This window comes from Nomascus leucogenys, chromosome 18, assembly GCF_006542625.1.
Source record: "Nomascus leucogenys isolate Asia chromosome 18, Asia_NLE_v1, whole genome shotgun sequence".
NCBI classification, from domain to species: Eukaryota; Metazoa; Chordata; class Mammalia; order Primates; family Hylobatidae; genus Nomascus; species Nomascus leucogenys.
Window position 1 is genome coordinate 55,966,734 of NC_044398.1, and position 19,998 is coordinate 55,986,731.

The 19,998-nt window shown below is 34.7% G+C and overlaps 1 protein-coding gene across 1 annotated transcript in view; it reads right to left on the reverse strand.

The window, feature by feature from the left end:
• Window positions 1-19,998, reverse strand: part of MYO3A (myosin IIIA) — a 282,509-nt gene that overhangs the window by 242,021 nt on the left and 20,490 nt on the right. The window contains exons 3-4 of the mRNA XM_030798007.1: window positions 16,284-16,468; window positions 13,559-13,693 (exon numbers count right to left, since the gene is read on the reverse strand). Coding sequence (XP_030653867.1) covers window positions 13,559-13,693; window positions 16,284-16,451 — 303 coding nt within the window. The 5' untranslated portion in view covers window positions 16,452-16,468. The remainder of the gene's footprint in view (window positions 1-13,558; window positions 13,694-16,283; window positions 16,469-19,998) is intronic.

Below are 19,998 nucleotides of genomic sequence, written 5' to 3' on the forward strand. Positions count from 1 at the left end.
CGCCACTGCACTCCAGCCTGGGCGACAGAGCGAGACTCTGTCTCAAAAAAAAAAAAAAGCGTTTTTTCTTTCAAAGACACAAAAAGTATAAAATCAAATGTTTCATATCTGCCCTATATTTACCACTGATGGTGATTTTTATTCCTTTCTGTAGGTATGACTTTTCACCTGGAATCATTTTCCTTCAGCCTGAAAAATGTTCTTTGACATTTTTTTATAGTGCAGGTCTCTGGCAGTAAATTCTTCATTTTTTCATTTGACATAAATGTCTGTTTTTATTTTGTCTTTATTTACGAACAACATTTTCACTGAATACAGAATTCAAAATTGAAAGAACTTTTCTTTCAGTCCTTCAAAGATGTCATTCCATTGCATTTGATGACAAACCAGTGGCCATTCTTATCTATGACCCCTAAATGTAATGTGTCTTTTTTCTCTTGCTGCTTTTATAATCCTTCTTATTAGTTTTCAGCATTTGGATTATGACATACCTTAGTGTGGTTTTCTTTCTCATACTTGAGTGATTTTTGACCTTCTTCAGCTTCTTGGTGCTCAGCAAATTTAGAAAAATTTCAGCCATTATTTAAATACGATATCCTCTACCCCCTACACCCACCATTCTCAGGCTGCAATGACACATAGGTTAGACTACTAGGTAATGTCTCATAGGTGACAGAGACTTTTCTCTCCAGCCTTATTTTGATAACTATGCTTCAGTTTGAACAGCTTAAATTTTCCTGCCTTCAAGTTTACTGATCTTTCTCCCACATGCCTAATGTGCTGTTAAACCTGATTCTATGAATTTGTCATCATATATATTGTATTTTTAAGTTTTAGAAGTTCTGAATAGTTCTTTTTTCTATATTGCATTTCTTTCAATATTATGTTCATGTTTTTCTTTAAATCATCGAACATATTTGTAACTATTTTAAAGTACGAACCAGCTAATTTCAACATCTCTGTTACTTTTGGGTCAGACTCTATTGACTGATTTTTCTTCTGATAATGGGCTGCATATTCCTGAATCTTCACATATCTAGTGATCTAATATTGGAGCTGGATATTCTTAGTGTTACATTATTGAATTGTAGATTTTGCTGTCTTCTATTAATAAATGTTGAATTTTGCTCTGGCAGGCAGTTAATTACTTGTGGATCAACTCGAACTTTTCAGGTAGCTCTTATTCTAGGGCTAGTTTAGTCCTTCCTCTAATGTATAACCTTTCTGGAGGGTCTCTATTAAATGTCTCAGGTGTTCAGTGAAGTTTCCCCATTTTGGTTGGTAGTAACTCAAGCATCTCTCAATCCTGCACTAACTCCAGTAGTTCTGTGGATTACGGCCCTACATTGATTCTTTCTCTGGTAATTATTCTTTGCCCAACTGCCTGAAGTCACACTCTACATGTATCTAACTGGGTTTTCAGTTAAATATTTTTATGTACTTATTTAGATTGTGTAGATTATCTTTATGTAGATTTTCAGAGCTTTTTCTGCATAACTTCCTCTTTTCTGCACAGTCCAGTCACTCTGCCTTTCCAATTTCTTCAGTTCAGCAAGAGTTGCTTTGATCTCCTTGAGAACAGCTTCCTTCTGCCTGTGCTCTGGAAACTGCCTCTAAGAATAATGATGAGGTAATTGTAGTGTTCGCCTCATTTATTTCCTTTTATCAATGCCACAGTCCTAAGTTTCTTTTCCAATATTTAGAAAGTATTGTGTTTTTAAAAATATGTTTTGTCCAGCTTTCTCGTTGCTTATGGTACAACAGCATGTCAATACCTGGTCTGTCATGGCCAGAAGCAGAAACCCCAGAATGTTTTTACGTACACTATAATTTGAGAACCTCTGATAGAGTTTCCTGGACTTTCCTGTCATAAGAATCACCTTTGTGCTTGTTTAGAAAACTACAGTTTCCAAGACCCCATTCTTGCAGTTTTTGCTGCAAGGGGTTCAAGATATTGTGATTCCTTTCATAAGAGTAGTTTGGAGGCTATTTCAAAGAATAAAGGTACTAAAACTGTTCAGTTGTTTTGTTTGTTTTCAGGTAGCAGATTAAAATGCTGCCTCCTCACATAGTATTTCTTTGACTACTCTTTTCATAAAAGATTTTCTCTTTCCTTTCCTATTAATATCCCTTTTTATATTCTTCATAGCACTAATAAACACAAATAGCCACTTCTAAATTTAGCTTTAAATTGTCTTTCTCCAGCACTAGAGAGCAAGCTCCATGATGGCAGAGTGTCTTGTTCTCTATTGAATATTGAGAACCTACCAAAATGGCTGGCGCAGCATAAGAGATTACTATGTATAGAATAAATAAATGACTAGATGGATAAACTTTAATTCTGTAAACTTACGCACACACGTAATAAAATGACAGAGGTCATCTTTTCACGTGCTATGGAAGGTACCTCTTCAAAGTATATCATGGCTTCAGGGTTTAGAAACCAGGGAGTGGGGATAAGATGGCAGAATAGAAAGTTCCACCCATTATCCCAGTCCCACCCCTCACAAGGACACCAAGTTAATAACTATGTACACAGAAAAAACACCTTCTTAAGAACCGAAAATCTGGTGAGTACCCACAGATAACCAGTATCTGGTTTTAACTTCATATTGCTGAAGAGAGACAGAGAGAAAAAAAAAAAAAAAAGTTCTGAATCACCTATACCACCCCTTTCCTACCCCGGCAGCCAATGGGTGGTGCCCAGAGCTTCTCTGAGTGCTGTAGGAGGGAGAACACAGAAATTGTGAGGCATTGAACTCAGTACTGTCCTGTTAGGAGCAGAAAGGACAAGTAGGGCAAGCTCAACTGACGCCCACCCACAGAGGGGCATTTAAACTCAGCCTAGGCAGAGGGGAACTACGAATTTCAGCAGTCTGAACTTGAGTGCCTGCAAACCTCGCTACAGAAGTTTGCAGGTTTGCACTCTATGTATTCAAGTAAACTTGGAAAGCAATCTAGGCCATGAGGACTACAAATCATAAGCAAGTCCTAGTGCTGCACTAGGATCCAGAGACAGTGGACTCGGGAGTCACGCAACGAACTAAGACACCAGCTGGGACAGCCAAGGGAGTGCTGGCATCACATCCCTTAGCCCCAGGCTGCACAGCTCAAGGCTACAAAAGAAACCCCTCCTTTCCCCTGAGGAGAGGAGAAGGAAGAATGGCAAGGACTTTGTCTTGAATCTTGGATACCAGCTCAGCCACAGGAGGATAGGGCACCAGTCAGAATCATGAGGCCCCCATTCCAGGCCCTAGCTCCCAGATGACATTTCTAAACACACTCTGGGCCAGAAGGGAACCTGCTGCCATGAAGTAAAAGACTCAGTGCAAAAGAAAATATCCTCACAAGGGCAAATCTAAGAATTATTGGCCTTAAAGAGGAGGTAGAGAGACCGGTGTAGAATGTTTATTCAAAGGAATAGTAACAGAGAACTTTCTAAACCTAGAGAAAGATATCAATATCCAAGTGCAAGAATGTTATAGAACACCAAGCAGATTTAACCCAAAGAAGACTACCTGAAGGCATTTAATAATCAAACTTCCAAAGGTCAGAGATAAATAAAGGATCCTAAAAGCAGCAAGAGAAAAGAAATAAATAGCATACAACGAGGTTCAATACTTCTGGCAACAACTTTTCAGTGGAAACCTTACAGGCCAGAAGAGAGTGGCATGACATATTTAAAGTGCTGAAGGAAAAAAAAAAAAACAACTTTTACCCTGGAATAGTATATCCAGTGAAAATATCCTTCACACATGAAGAAGAAATAGAGACTTTGCCAGACAAACAAAAGTTGAAGGATTTCATCAATACCAAACCTGTCCTACAAGAAATGCTAAAGGGAGTTCTTCAGTCAGAAAGAAAACAAAATTAATAAGGAATAAATAATTATCTGATGGTACAAAACTTACTGGTAATAGTAGTACACAGAGAAACACAGAATATTGTAACACTGTGACTGTGGTGTATAAACTACTCTTATCCTATGTAGAAAGACCAAATGACAAACCAATCAAAAATAATAACTACAACAACTTTTCAAGACCTAGTACAATAAGATAAAAATAGAAACAACAAAAAGTTAAAAAGCAGGGGACAAAGCTAAGCTAAGGTGAGTTTTTATTAGTTTTCTTTTTGCTTGTTTGTTTGTATATGCAAAGTGTGATATGTTCATCTTAATTTCTATGAAATATATTAATGTACCAAATTCTGGATTCCAATAAAATACTAATAAAATATTAATAAAAACTGGGACTACCACCTAATAGACATTTTCTAATGTGTGCTTTCATAGTGTATAAAATTTTCACATTCCTTTTCTAATGTGTAAACTAGAAGTATTTTAAAGGTATTATTGGTGTATAATATAATTGGCTCTTTTAGGTATGACGTTTGATGTATTTTAGTAATCATATACAATCATGTAACCACTTAATCAAAATATAGAACACTTACTTCACCCTAAAATGCTTTAAAAATCTAGGGGGAACACTATAGCACACTAGTAATGCAATCCACAATAAATCTATGATAACAGAAAATAACTTACCAGAAAAAATATTTTAATGTGTACAATAAAAATCTATTAATTTATTAAATAGCAAGACATCACTGGTCACCTCATATTTTCTTACCTCTGAAGTAACACTATAAATGTGCATGCCTATTCAAAGAAGATGCTTTTTCTAGCACTAAAGTACAATTAGGAAAGAAAGATATATAAGAGTTATATATATTATGTATATATTTCCTAAGTTAGAAGAGTATAAAGAAGTACATTTAGGCCATTTTTTATCCTGCCCTTTAAACAAACAAACAAAAAAATGAAACAATTCTAGGTAATTGGCTGTCTGTTCTATTGTAAGTACACCAAATAATAGCCTTTTACATGAGAGCTGGAAATGGTGGTTCCAGCCTCAAGAACATGAAAGGAATCACACTGTGAGTCTGCTACTCTACTGCAATTGTGAACTGCCAAAGGGAAGAAGGAACAATTCTGTGCTATCTAAGGAACTCAGCAGCCCAGTTTCTCACTCCTGCCCTGTTTCTCCTGACCCCTCACAAATACACAAGTCTGCAAAGGCTTTATATTCCCTTCTGTGTACATGTTATCTCCAGGGCAGTAGCATTAAAGGGTTAATAGCTGAACAAACAGAAAGCTCACATTCATTCTAACTTATTTATCTTCTTTCTATCATCCCATGTTTCCTTTCCTCAAGGCAGGCCTGATATTACTAACTAGATGTAAGTATAAAAACAGAACAACCAATAATGCATGACACATGAAAGTAGTATTTATGTCTATAAAAACCACTCTGATGACCAAAAATTTGCATTTGAGAGGCTTTATGACTATTTACTGAATTTTCGTGCTTTGAAATACCACCTGTAATTGGCAGTCTTTAGTCTCCTGAAAAGGATATAATTTCAAAGAGAAAAATTGCTATAATTGGGGAGCAATGAGAAAAAGCAATGTCACTATTAAGAATGAACAAATCAGGACCAATTCAAATGAATAATAGAATGTAGTCTGTAGCACCACTGTGAAAGGAGCAATTATAGCTAAGATTGGATTATGAGGGAAAGGGTCTTTTAGCAGAAAGATGTCCTAACTCTGAATTTTGGATTCATTATGGCTGAAGGCACACTAAGCAAACAGCTCCTGAGAGAGAAGCCCAGATTTCCTTACCTGCTTAAAATGTGGTTGTTCATCCAACCAAGAAGGGGAAAATTACAATTAAATCTCAGTTCTCGCCTTTGTGTCCATCAATAGCAAATGCCTTATATGAGACTGATTTAACTCAATTTTGATTCTGTTTTATGGTCTCCCAGTTCAGGTAGGAAGCATTTGAAGAATCCTACCCTAGTCCTCATATTCCCAGCTCCCCTCCACCCTTGATACTGATCCCCAACAGTAGATATCAGGGGTAAAAGGCAGTACAAAGTCAAAAGAGGTATTTACATCTCACTAAACAAGTCAGTCAAGAGATGTGATAGCAACAGGCAGAAAGGAATATACATAAGGTATTTCAAAATGAGGCATAGGTAGAAACAAACAGAAAACATTGGTTCTCCCTTTATGTCTATGTCATTAGGAAAACCTAAAATATTGAATGACAACAAAAGTCCCTATAGATGTTCTATAAAAAACTAAATCAGTTTCCACAGCATAAAACTTCATTCAAGTGTATAACTGGAATTTCAGAGGGCCAGCAACTAGTGCCCTTTTACTAAACCTGGGTACCATTTAGATTCTAAAAATAAACATGCAGAGAATTAAGATGAAAATAACTCCTAAACAGAGTCCTTGTATATCATTCATGCTCAAAAACTTATAAAATAACAAAATGAGGGTAAAATAAAGAAAAGAGAAAAATCATATCAAAAAGCAAAAGAAACAATTTTAAAATTGTAACTAGAGAAAACAGACCGCCCAGCAAGATCTGGCACATCATTATTCTTAGGATTTCAATTCTGAATTGAAATATAAGTAAAGTGATTTTTCATTGTGAAAAGCATCTCACAGGAGTTTCTCTAGGCTAGCATGGCCATCCACACACACCAGGCTTAGAATGAGGACAGTAACTCAATGCTCTGATACATCCCCTCCAGTACTCACATTCTGTATGTAGATTCACATTAAAAGCCTAGCACTGTTAACATGACTCTCTGGGTAATATTACAGCCACTGCCCCTCTTTTGGTACCCTCATGCAAAATAATTTAAATGGACTTTATTACAGTAAGAGGTATAATTAGCAGTCATGTTGTACTACAAAGCACTAACGCCACAAGCCAATTTTCTGAAAGTGCCTCTAAAGCAGCACCTGCACCATTCATGTTTATAAATCAGGTAATTGTACATCTAGCCACTTATGTGTATATGTGATTAGTCTAATTTACATATGCAAATCAATTATCTTATATACAGTTTGCCAACTTCTTGCTTTCCTTAGCCTTTTTTTTCCCCCCACTTTGTAAATTCAAGTAGATCAGATTTTGGAAATACCATTTTATTACACTAAATTTATTCTTTTTTTTCCTAAGCCATTTAGAGATATTTCCAATATCTCCATCTGATAATAAATTATCAGGACAAAATTCAAATAAATTGTAGCGACTCTACTGATTCATTATATCTGGATGTTGCTTTACTTATAAGATATTCCAAAACATTTTAATCAATCCAACTCATTTTAATCAATCTGCTCCCTCAAAAAACATTTAACTAATATTAGGAGTTTCCAACTGTCTCCTAATTCCAGGTGAGAAATGCCAAGATATTAGAATAGGGATGTAATAGGCATAATAACAATGAATGATCTCATTCAATATTTTTAAGCTCTGGAAAAAGATTTACACCTTATTTTGTTGTCCATTTAGGCCAATATTAGACAGAATACCTGAATCTCCACTTAAATGCACATCTGCCAATGATTCTATACATAGAAGAAAAATTAAAAATGCATTATTGAAAATGTTTTGAAGGATATAAACAAAAATTATATTCAAGATTACATCAAGGATTTTGTACAGCAGTACTTCTCAAATATGCAAACACAAACAAGAATTAAACTCTAAAATTATCCATTAATGTAAGGCAAAATGGTTTAGGTTCATAATTTATATTCTATTATTTGGTAACTAAGTTTAGATGAGTAAAAGTTTAGTTTTGCTTTTATATGTGATTTTGCTAAAAATACAAACCTATCTTAAAGTAGAGAAATAAAAAAATGTAGTTGACCCTTAAACAACAAGGGTTTGAACTGTGTGGGTCCACTTCTATGTTAATTTCCTTCCACCTGTGCCAACCCTGAGACAGCAAGACCATCCTCTAATTTTCTCCCACCTGTGCCACTCTTGAGACAGCAAGATCATCCTCTCCTTTTCTTCCTCCTCCTCAGACTACTCAATGTGAAGATGATGAGGACAAAGACCTTTATGATGATCCACTTCCACTTAATGAACAGTAAAAATATTTGCTCTTCCTCATGATTTTCTTAATAACATTTTCTTTTCTATAGCTTATTTTATTGTAAGAATACAGTATATAATACATATGACATAAAAATATGCATTAATTGACTTTATGTTATCAATAAGGCTTCTGGTCAACAGTAAGCTATTAGTAGTTAAGTTTTAGGGGAGTCAAAATTTATACTTCGATTTTTCAGTGCATGGGAGATTGTCATCCCTAACAATTAAAAGTTTGGGTCAACTGTAATATTGAAGTCATAGATAAATTGTCTATTTTTAAAGGACACACATGGCTATTTAATTTTGTAAAATAATATACAGCATCAGATGATGAAAGATTTTTGAAAATACTATTATACATTTTGAAAGGCTCCAGAGCATAAAGTTGGCAAATGAAATATATAAATGTATTTCCTCTTACTCATGAATCTCCATTAAAACACTAGTAAAGGAATAAAAAATTATAACCACAAAGAAAAAGAGGACAGAAAAAAGGAGAGCACTGAGCAAAAAAATTCAATAAATTTTGCAATATGGAAAGCAGATAAGCAAGCAGTAACTGATTTAGCAATGCAGAGGAAGCCACAAACTAAGATCCTTTGTGTGGTTCTTTTGCGATCACTTGAACAGATTAACCCAGATAGTGCTAGGGAATAGTAGAGGTGGAGAAGCAGTTGAGAGGAGCAGGGCAGAAAGCAAGGGGTCATTTGGAAGTCTTTAATCAAAAGACTCGAAACCCTCTTATCACATATACAAAATATCAACATTCAGAAGCCTGCCTGAGCAGTACACACACAGACACACACATACACACACACACACACATACACACACACACACCCAGGTTAAGAGACTCGAAATTTTGTTCCCTGCTGACACTGAACTGGAGGGATTCAAGATTTGGTGACATTAGCAAAATGGGTAATCTGGGAGAGGCACAAATTACTACATGATGTGCCAAACAGAGAAAGAAACTTGGAAAGAGGAGGCCAAGGGATCCAGGAACCAGTGGCTCCATCAAAGTGGGCAGCAGAGAGATATCAAAGAGGTCAGACACATGGCAGGTCTCCAAACAAGATTGGGAAGATGAAGAGCTCCAAAAGTGTAAGAACAATATTGCCAAAATTAAGAACATGGATTACTAAATGAGGCAGTGTAGAAGCTCAGCCATACTTCTAGGTATAGCAATCACAACACATCAAAAGTGTGGATCTGCTCAGGAGAAGGTGGCACCACTAAACTGTATCTATGTTTTTATTGCTTTATCTCATCAACCCTTTGAAACTACCTGTTTTTTATTACTCAAGTGAATGTATTTACTTTGAAAAACATAACAATGATTAAAACTATCTGAAGTTACATTAAGTAAGAATATAGGATAATTTCGTAAGTAATATTGTCAACAAATTTAAACATACAAAAAACATACACTTCTATTCAAAATAGTATTGGAAGTCCTAGCCAGAGTAATCAGGCAAGAGAAAGAAACAACAGGCATCCAAATAGGAAGACAGGAAGGCAAACAATCCCTGTTTGCAGACGACAGGATTCTATATCTAGAAAACTCCATGGTCTTGGCCCCAAAACTCCTTAAGCTGATAAACAACTTCAGCAAGATCTCAAGAAACAAAATCAATGTACAAAAATCACTAGCATTCCTATACACCAAAAACAGTCAAACTGAGAGCCAGATAAAAAACAATCCCATTCAAAATTGCCACAAAATGAATAAAATACCTAGGAATACAGCTAACCAGGGAGGTGAAAGATCTCCACAATGAAAGCTGCGAAACGCTGCTCAAAGAAATCATATGACACAAACAAATGGAAAAACATTCCATGCTCATGGACAGGAAGAATCAATATCATTTAAATGGCCATACTTCCCCAAAGCAATTTATAGATTCAACGCTATTCTTATCAAACTACCAGTGACATTCTTCACAGAACTAGAAAAAAACTATTTTAAAATTCATGTGGAACCAAAAAGAAACCTGAATAGCCAAGGCAATCCTAAGCAAAAAAACAAAGCTGGAGGCATTACACTATCCAACTTCAAACTATACTACAGGGCTACAGTAAACAAAACAGCATGGTACTGGTACAAAAACAGATACATACACCAATGGAACAGAATAGAGAGCCCAGAAATAAATCCACACACTTAAAACTATCTGATCTTTGACAAAGCTGACAAAAACAACCAATGGGGAAATGATGCCCTATACAATAAATGGTGCTGGGATAACTGGCTAGCCATATGCAGAAGATTGAAACTGAACCCCTTCCTTACACTATATACAAATATCAACTCAAGATGGGTTAAAGACTTAACTGTAAAACCCAAAACTATAAAAACCTTGGAAGACAACCATCCATTCTGGACATAGGAACCAGCAAAGATTTCATGATGAAGACTCCAAAAGCAATACCAACAAAAGCAAAACTTGACCAATGAAATCTTATTAAACTAAAGAGCTTCTGTACAGCAAAAGAAACCATCAACAGAGTAAACAGACAGCCTACAGAATAGGAGAAAATGTTTACAAATGATGCATCTGACAAAGGTCTAATATCCAGCATCTGTAAGAAACTTATATTTAGAAGGAAAAAACAAAGAACCCCATTAAAAGTGGGCAAAGAACATGAACAGATACTTTTCAAAAGAAGATATACATGTAGCCAATAGCATATGAAAAAAGCTCAACATCACTGATCATTAGAGAAATGAAAATCAAAACACAATGTGATACCGTCTCACACCAGTCAGAATAGCTATTTTTAAAAAGTCAAAAAATAACAGATATTGGTGAGGTTTCAGAGAAAAGAGAATGCTTATATGCTGCTGGTGAGAGTGTAAATTAGTTTAGCCATTGTGGAAAACAGTGTGATGATTCCTCAAAGAACTAAAAACAGAACTACCATTCAACCCAGCTATCTATTACATTACTGGGTATATACCCAAAGGAATAGAAATTGTTCTACCACAAAGACACAGGCACTTGTATGTTCATTGCAGCACCATTCACAATAGCAAAAACATGAAATCAACCTACATGCCTGTATTAGTCCATTTTCACACTGCTGATAAAGACATACCCGAGACTGGACAATTTACAAAAGAAAGGTTTAATGGACTTATGGTTCCACATGGCTGGGGAGGCCTCACAATCATGGTGGAAGGCAATGGGGAGCAAGTCACATCTTACATGGATGTCAGCAGGCAAGGAGAGAGGTTGTGCAGGGAAATTTTCCCCTTATAAAACTTACATCAGATCTCATGAGACTTATTCACTACCATGAGAATATCATAGGAAAGACCTGCCCCCATGATTCAGTTACCTCCCACTAGGTCCCTTCTGCAACACATGGGAATTCAAGATGAGGTTTGGGTGGGGATACAGCCGAATCATATCAATGCCCATCAATGGCAGACTGAATAAAGAAAATGTGGTACATATACACTGTGAAATACTATGCAGCCATAAAAAAGACTGAGATCATGTCCTTTGCAAGAACATGATTGGAGCCAGAGGCCATTATCCTTAGCAAACTAATGCAGGAACAGAAACCCAAATGTCACATGTTCTCAGCTATAAGTGGAGCTAAATCATGAGAACACATGAACACACAGAGAGGAACAACAGCTACCTGATGGTGGAGAGTGGGAAGATGGTGAGGATCAGGAAAAATAACTAATGGGAACTAGGCTTAACACCTTGGTGATGAAATAATCTGTGCAACAAACCCCTGTGACACAAGTTTACCTATATAACAAACCTGCAAATGTACTCCTGAACTTAAAATTTTTTAAAAGGAAAAAAAAAGAAAAAAACATACAAAAATGAAGCAAATATGTTAAATATTAAGAATTTTTTTATAGGTTTAAATATTTTCTACAATGATCATCTATTATTTGTAGAATCATTTAAAAACCATAATGGAGGCCAGGCGCAGTGTCTCACACCTGTAATCCCAGCACTTTGGGAGGTCGAGACAGGTGGATCACTTGAGATCAGGAGTTTGACACCAGCCTGGCCAACACAGTGAAACACCGTCTCTACTAAAAATACAAAAAAAAAAAAGTTTAGCTGGGCATGGTGGCATGTGACTGTAATCCCAGCTACTCCTGAGGCTGAGGCTCAAGAATCGCTTGAACTCAGGAGGCGGTTGCAGTGAGTTGAGACTGTGCCACTGCACTTTAGCCTGGGCAACACAGCAAGACTCCATCTCAAAAAAAAACACCATAATAGAAAAATATGAATTTAAAGTCTTAATATAATTTATATATGATTATTGTGCCTATTACACTTTGGCTGTGTCCCCTCCAATATTCATGTGTTGAAACTTAATGGTGAATGTGATATTATTAAGAGGTGGGACCTTTAAGAGGTAATTAGGCCATAAGGGCTTCTTCCTCGTGAATGGGGTTTTAAGATCCTTATTAAAAAGAGGCTCCACACAGTGTTGGGCTCTCTTGCCTTCTGCCTTCTGCCTTCTGCCATGTGAGAACACAGCGTTTCTTCTCTCCAGAGCATGTAGCAACAAGGTGCCATCTTGGAAGTGAACAGGCCTCACCAGACAAGTGAACCTGCTGGCTCCTAGATCTTGGACTTCCAGCTTCCAAAACTGTTAGGAATAATTTTCTATTCTTTATGAATTACCTAGTGTGTGGATTTTTGTTATAGCAGCACAAACAGACTAAGACAATGCCACTTCAGGAAAAGCAATGGAACATTCAAAAAGAAATAAAATACTCAAACGCTAATAAAACAATGATGAACACAATAAACACATGCTGTTATAGTTGTCAAATAAAGGTATCTACTGTCCCTGAATTTGATAAAAGCAATTTTAAAAAATTCTAAAAGATTTTATTAAAAATAATGTTTATCACATTTGTATAATGTTCAATGAAAATCAGAAAAATGGAATTATTCTGGGACTGACAGTCACCTTAGTGCAGGACCTGCTAGTACTCCTGCCTTAGAGAGGATTGCTTACGTGTAAGAAAAACTACTCTCAGGATTGGAAAGGGCAGACTCTACAGCTTTCCTTTAGCAACTTATTCAGTATCAACACCATTTTAAGTAAGTTTTCTTCCCTGTAAATATAAATACCTGGTTCTGTAGCTCAAGTCATTAGCATTCAATAAAGACAGAAAAAGAAAATCATAGCTCACTATTTTTGTCTAATGAAGCCTCAACTTAACATTAATTTTTTCTTATATCCTAGCACCTGGCACAGAGGCTTATCACATGTTAACGAAACAAAATACAGATGAATAAATAAATATTATAATGAAATCCCTTTTAATTTTTCTGTGGGAAAAATAATCTCAGTTTCTTTAGTCTTTTATTGTGGAGTCATTTCCTTTTAATATTTATTAGTCTTTGTGGATTTCCTTCAATTTTTTGATGTTTCTTAAGATGGCAAGGCCAAAACTAGGCACAACATTCATGGCTGGTCAGGAACTTACCAGAATTGTTTTTATGATATCAATGTTACATAAATAGTATAATAAGTCATTTCAGAACCACACTCTAAGTTTCTACCCATACAAATGATGCTGAAACACTTACCTCAAGAACCAACCACAGCTTGTCTCCATTTACTTTATCCTTCTTAGAGTATATCCCATAGAATCTGACCACATTAGGATGGTCAGGAAGTGCTTTTAAGATGTTATATTCTGCTTCAATCTCTTCATCAATATCCTAGTTTCAAAAAGTCATAAGAATAGAACTGTGAGAAAAACATGAGTAATGTCAAAGAAACAGATTATAGAATACCAAATACAGAATCTCATTATGTCAAGGTCATAATGGTTTTTACTGTGCTTAGTATTATGTATTGTAATTTCTCATTACATTATTTAAGGGGAGAGATTGTGATTTTCAGGCTAATCAAGTGAATCTCAAATTATATTAATTTCATCAAATTTTAAAATGGATAAATAAAATGTTATTTTTATTTGCAATTATAAGTAAACATCTATGGAGAGCTACTCCAGATGATTTTGCTTTTTTGTATTATTAACTTTGTTACAAGGGCAAAGCCATTGACCTGAAATAATAAATTTTAGGACTAGAAATCTGGTTCATTTTGTTTCTTTGGAAAACAGGATATTTAGAAGCTATCCAAAAATCAGTCATACAAACAATAAATTCCCACTTTTCCAAAAAACTCAAATAGAGTTAAGTTATAAAAGATTGCACAAAACCTTTAATGATCTAAAGGTCCATTCACCAAAAGAACAGGTTGCTAGCTTATCAATCAGAATGAAAGACAGCCACTTAGTCATATTTCTAGAAAATCACATATATATGAAACAATTCACAGAGTAATAAATAAGAGAAAGCTTTATTAATACTGCTTTTACAGTGACATTTAATGCCTATGTTGTTTTATTATAGAATCATGGAATCATAGAGGTAGAAATTTAAATCTGAGCTCTAATTTTAAAGGCATAAAGTTAAGCCCTGAGAAGTTGAAGTCACAGCTGGTTAGCGTAAAATCCAGATATAGACACCAAGCCTGCTACCTTCTCATCTTACTCATTCAACTCCTCTCTTGAAAAAAAAAAATGACTGATTAAAAATATGTAATAGTAAGACTCCTTTAACTTAAAATAAGCAAATCTTTGCAAGATGTTTGGATGCATTTAAATTTATTTAAGATTATAATCTCTTGGTTATAAATCTTTTTTATTTGACTTGTGACATGATGAAGAGTAAATAAATAATTCTTAGAAAAATATATATACACTGTGACAACAATGAAAGCAAAATGATAAATTAAGTATAATAGTTATGAAATCCATATTTCATTAAATTGTACTAAATATGATTTATAAGGTTTGTAGGTATACCATATATGAGTAAGTTATGAAAGAATAGTGGTTACATGGATTATAAGCCATTTGTTCTCCATTAAGAAGGGAAAGAGATACACTGTGGGGCCAGAAAATGGGATTGGGCTGAATTTCTTTCTCTTGCTGCCACATACCTGAATCCCTAATGCAAAGGCTACAGGAAAGAGAGGTATAGTCACTTTGGTAGAACTTAACTTGTACCTCTGTTCCTTCAGTTTAAATGCTTAGAAGTTTCCAAGAGAATGTGAAGACATTCAGCAACAGTTAAGCCTGGGCATACTGAGTCCCATTTTTTTCCTCCAGTGTATTTAATTTATTGCTTTAAAATAAACCTCCCCTACCTTTCTCCTCTGCTCAAAATAATATGAAACAGTGTAGTTATAATGCATTTAGCAGAAATAAACTATCAAAAAAAAAAAAAAAAAGAAACAGCAACCCTAAGATGAACAAATGGAGACTCAGAGACCTTTTGCAGCATCTCAGTTAGTAGATGAGTGTAACAAGGACCTAGGACTCTGATGTCCTCTCTATACACATTACATCATTTTCATCATGCCATGCTCCCATCATGTGTGCAAGAGTCTCTTAATTGAAGCAGTTGCTTTCAATAGATGTTTGGGGAGCATCTGATTACTGAGCTCATTCTGGCTCTCCCATGTGCTATGGGAGAGAAAGGTGTCTCCCAACAACCTGAAGATATTCTGAAACTGCCAGCTCTCATTACCAGAAAATAGAATCTCTGTAGTCTCATGCTCTTAACAACAGAGAAAAGGTTTGGCAGTTTCGCTTATCACAACTGCTGCTTTAAAAAAAAAAAAAAAAAAAAAAAAAGCAAATGGGGCCCCCATTGTGGCCTCCTGTAAGCATAGACTAGCAGAGCTGAACATGAAATTTGATTCTTCACAATAAGGAACTTTGCCCTGATTATAAATCCACACCATATCTGCTTTGGAAACATTTAAGCAAACCTGAAAATTAATTTTCTTTCTCTGAAATAAATTTAATTTTAAAAAGTCTTCTTTAGTTTGGCCTAAGAGAAATACTTCCTGAAGCCTAAATAAACACAGGATGAAAAGAAGATATGGTTAAGATGCCATTTTAGGATTACTTCTAGACCCCTGAGTTTGTGTCTTTACAATTTTTCATATCTAAAATAACATCGAGTCAACTTCAATAATATTGTCGGTTGAGAGCTGCATTTTTGTGTGCTTAGGCATTTATTCATCAAGTACTTATTGTGCCTTGTTACATATATTAAGCACAGAAACTTGGAAAAGCAAATAAGTAGACTCCTCTTTTACATTTATCTTCAAATTGTAACCTGTTTTAGACTGCTATTATGATAAATAAATCAAGATAAAATACTTACAGTCTTTTTAAGTGTTTCATACAGATAAAAATAAAGCTAATTAGAAGGAAAAAATATGACTTACATGAATTGGATCAAGAATTTTGACTGCTGCTTTTTGGCCATTTTTCTTATTCAATACTTTAAAAACTTTCCCATAAGTTCCTTTGCCGATTGTCTCAGTGATTTCCCATGTATCGGAAGGATCAGGAAAGTTATCAAAGATGATTGTTTTTCCAATTAATGGAAACATCTCAAAGGTTTAAATACCTGGAGATAAGAAGTACAGTTTCATCTACATTTGATTGAGGATATCAAATGGCACACACAAACCCATGGGAAATTAGCGAATATTTTCACTGATATGATAGAAAATATTCAACAGTAACCAAACATATTTCAGAGTCACAGGAAATTTGAATTTCAATTCTCATTTGCAAACATTAATATGAATTTAATAATGCTTTGTAAGCAGGGCTTTATTTCTATGTCCAATCTAGTCTCTTATTAATTGCTGTTAATTCTTTTTAGATTAAAATAAGAGACATATTTATATAATTTTGATTTTCTTCTTTATACTCAGGTATCACAACAAATCAAATAATTTTAGAATGAACCTTAGAGAAGATAAAATTCAACTTCCTCATTTAAGCAGATCTTGCATTTTATAAGTGATCATGTTTTATGTCACTTCTCTATGTAAAACTCAATAATGGGTCCTCTACATGGCTTTTAGGATGAAATTTCCTTAGCATAACCTACCAAATTCTTTAAAATATGGCCTTTGTTTAATGTTCCAGCCTCTTCTCTCATACACTATGATTCAGCTATTTATAAATATACCTCAAGGCATTTCTTTCTTGAGGTCCTTAATATTCACTATTCCTGACCTCCTCTGCCTGTGGCTTCTTTGCTAAATTGCAAAACCTACTTAATCTTTCAGAGCTCAGCTCAGATACCACTTCATACAAGTGTGACTACTCTCCACCCCATCTGGGTTGCATGACCCACCTTGGTACTCCAGCAGCACTTTGTGCTGCTGTTATCTGACATCATTACTGTATGCCCAGCAACTGCACATGGCTGAAATGATTGACTGATTAATTAAAGAATATGGCCAATGAGGTCACTTATTGATATCATTATCAATACTATCAATAATATCACTATCCTATATCATCACTGGTACTGTTATTGTGATTATAAATCACATAGCATTTATGTATCTGATATCATTACTGTATGTCCAACACCTGGCATACTGCTGAAATAATTAATTGATTTGTCAATTAATTAAAAGAATAGGTCAATGAGATCAAGTGACTTTATAAAGGACATTTTACATTTTCTTCCAAATAATGCTCTTTTCTATATTCTCCCTATATCATTTCTATAAAACTACAAAAAAGGGTAAGAATAATAAAAGAAAGGAAAGTGTTCTTAGCACTTCTGGTAGCCCTCACATTATTTCAATTATCTATACAAACCACACTCTTTTCAATATATATTAATATTCCATATTAGCCCATGAAATTCACTTGTCTGGCCACATTCACAACTTTCACCTTTATTCACATCACCAATCCACTGATCTTCAACTTTCTTTAAGCCCATCAACCCTCTTAATTTTTCACTCCCTACTCATTTCTCCTTCCTCAGGATAGACTCTAAGCCTTGTATTATTGTGACATCTTTACAAAGGCCCTAAACACTCTTGTTCCTCCCTTTTTCCATTATATTCTCCTGGAGGGTGAAAACAACTCTGGTTAAATACTACATCTTCTTCACATCTGTGCCCATAACTGAGAAAGCCATACAACCATGTTGATTAGTTTCACTTAAAATTCAGGATAACACATTGACAAGTAGACTCTCAACTCTGCCCAGCAACCCTACTGTACTTCCTTTGTTTGTATATTCCCTGTTCTCTGGAGTTACTATTTCACAGTGGTATTGTTCCTCAAATTTGTCTCTCCACAAATCATTCCCTCTTTGCTGTTTACCTTCTCCTACCAAACTTTACAAGTGATGCCTGTACTTCATAATTAATTGAAAAAATGGAAGGAATAATAAATCCTTAATATTCTGACCTCAAAAGCTACAAACCAATGTACATCAAACATAGTAAGTTCATTGCTATCTGGGGTAACTGCTGTTTGTCCTCAAATAGCCTTTTCTTTTGGTTCCTTCTTGTCCTGTAGATCTCAGTTCAAATGTCAATTTCTTAGAAAGGCCCTCCCTGACCAACCTTTATGAAGTTAGCCTTCTCCACTTATCCTGTTATTCTTTCATTAGAATGTAAGCTACATGAGGGTATGGGCTTTGTTATTTTATGACTGTATCCACAATTCCCAAAACAATGCCTAGAACATGGTAGGCAATCAATAAATATTGACTAAATGGGCAAATGTTTATTTGTTCATTGTTAATTCTGACAGCAGAGACCTAATCTATTTTGTTCACTTCCAAATCTAATAATAGATTTGGCCTAACTCTGTACCTAGAAAATATGGTAAATGTTAAATATATAGCTGTTGAATAAATAAATGAATAGGGTTCTTCGAAAAATACTTTTTTTAAGTTAGGAAGAGAAATAAGGTTTAGGGAGAACTGAAAAGAATATGAAAATCCAAAACACAATAAACAGCATATTCTGATTCATTATACTTAAGGGCACATTATCTAGTAAATGGCTATGAATGCATGCTAAAAATTGTATTACTATATAAAAACACACTTCTGAACAGTTCTTAGAACACTTAATCCTTATGAAATTCATGTCTTTGATCCAAAATGCAAAGAGGTAATCAGTAATAATCATCCTCTTTAACAATTTCATAATCAGTGACAAAATCACTACTTCTTACATCTACTTGAGTCATGCAAATAAGCATTTATGCCATCTCTATAACATAAACGTTAGACCAAAAAACCAAATTAAATCTTGTTAAAGGTTTGAAATAGGAGTTGTCAACCAAGAGAAACATTCATTACATGGAATACTGCCTTTCAAGCAGTAATGTTATTGAACACAGTCTTCATTTCTGATATATTAACTCTTGCGAGTTAACTGTTGGTTTTTCAATACACAGACATAAGAATTCAATGAAAAAATGACTGAACAACAAATATGTGCAAAGTATTTTTATGAGTTTTGGAAATACAAAGAAAACCCATGGATAGATTAATAAACATGTAACTATAACATATAAAAAGTGATAAATAATAAGAATATGCATAAAGTGCTATAATAGCCCAGGTGAAAAGCAATTTATTCTGAACTGATCAGGAAAAGATTCACAGAAAATTCTGAAATGGTCAGGAAAAGATTTGAGCTGGACACTAAAAATAAGCAGGAATTTGTTTAAAATACAATTTTTTCTTTAACAGTTCTCAATCAGACAAATATTTAAAGCAGTGTATCAATATAGTGTAAAACATTATAAAACAATAATCAGAAAATGACAAAAAAAAGGCATTTTGGAAACAGGATACACCTAGTCATGTTCCATATAAAGCAAATGAACAAAACTCCCAACACATAGGTAAAATGAAGCCATTTAAAATGACTGCTTCAAAATAATACATTAAATAATTTCAAGAATTAGGCTAGAATCAAGTATCCTGACTGCTAAACTATGCTTTTTCCATACAAAGCTGTTTATTCTTTAAGAATGAAATAGAATGTCACAGTTAGTAAACAACTAATTACTTAATAACTATGGTAAATTGCATTTGACATAAAAATGAATGTTCATATATTTTCCCTAATCCTTTAGCATGCAAAGAATGAAAAGTAA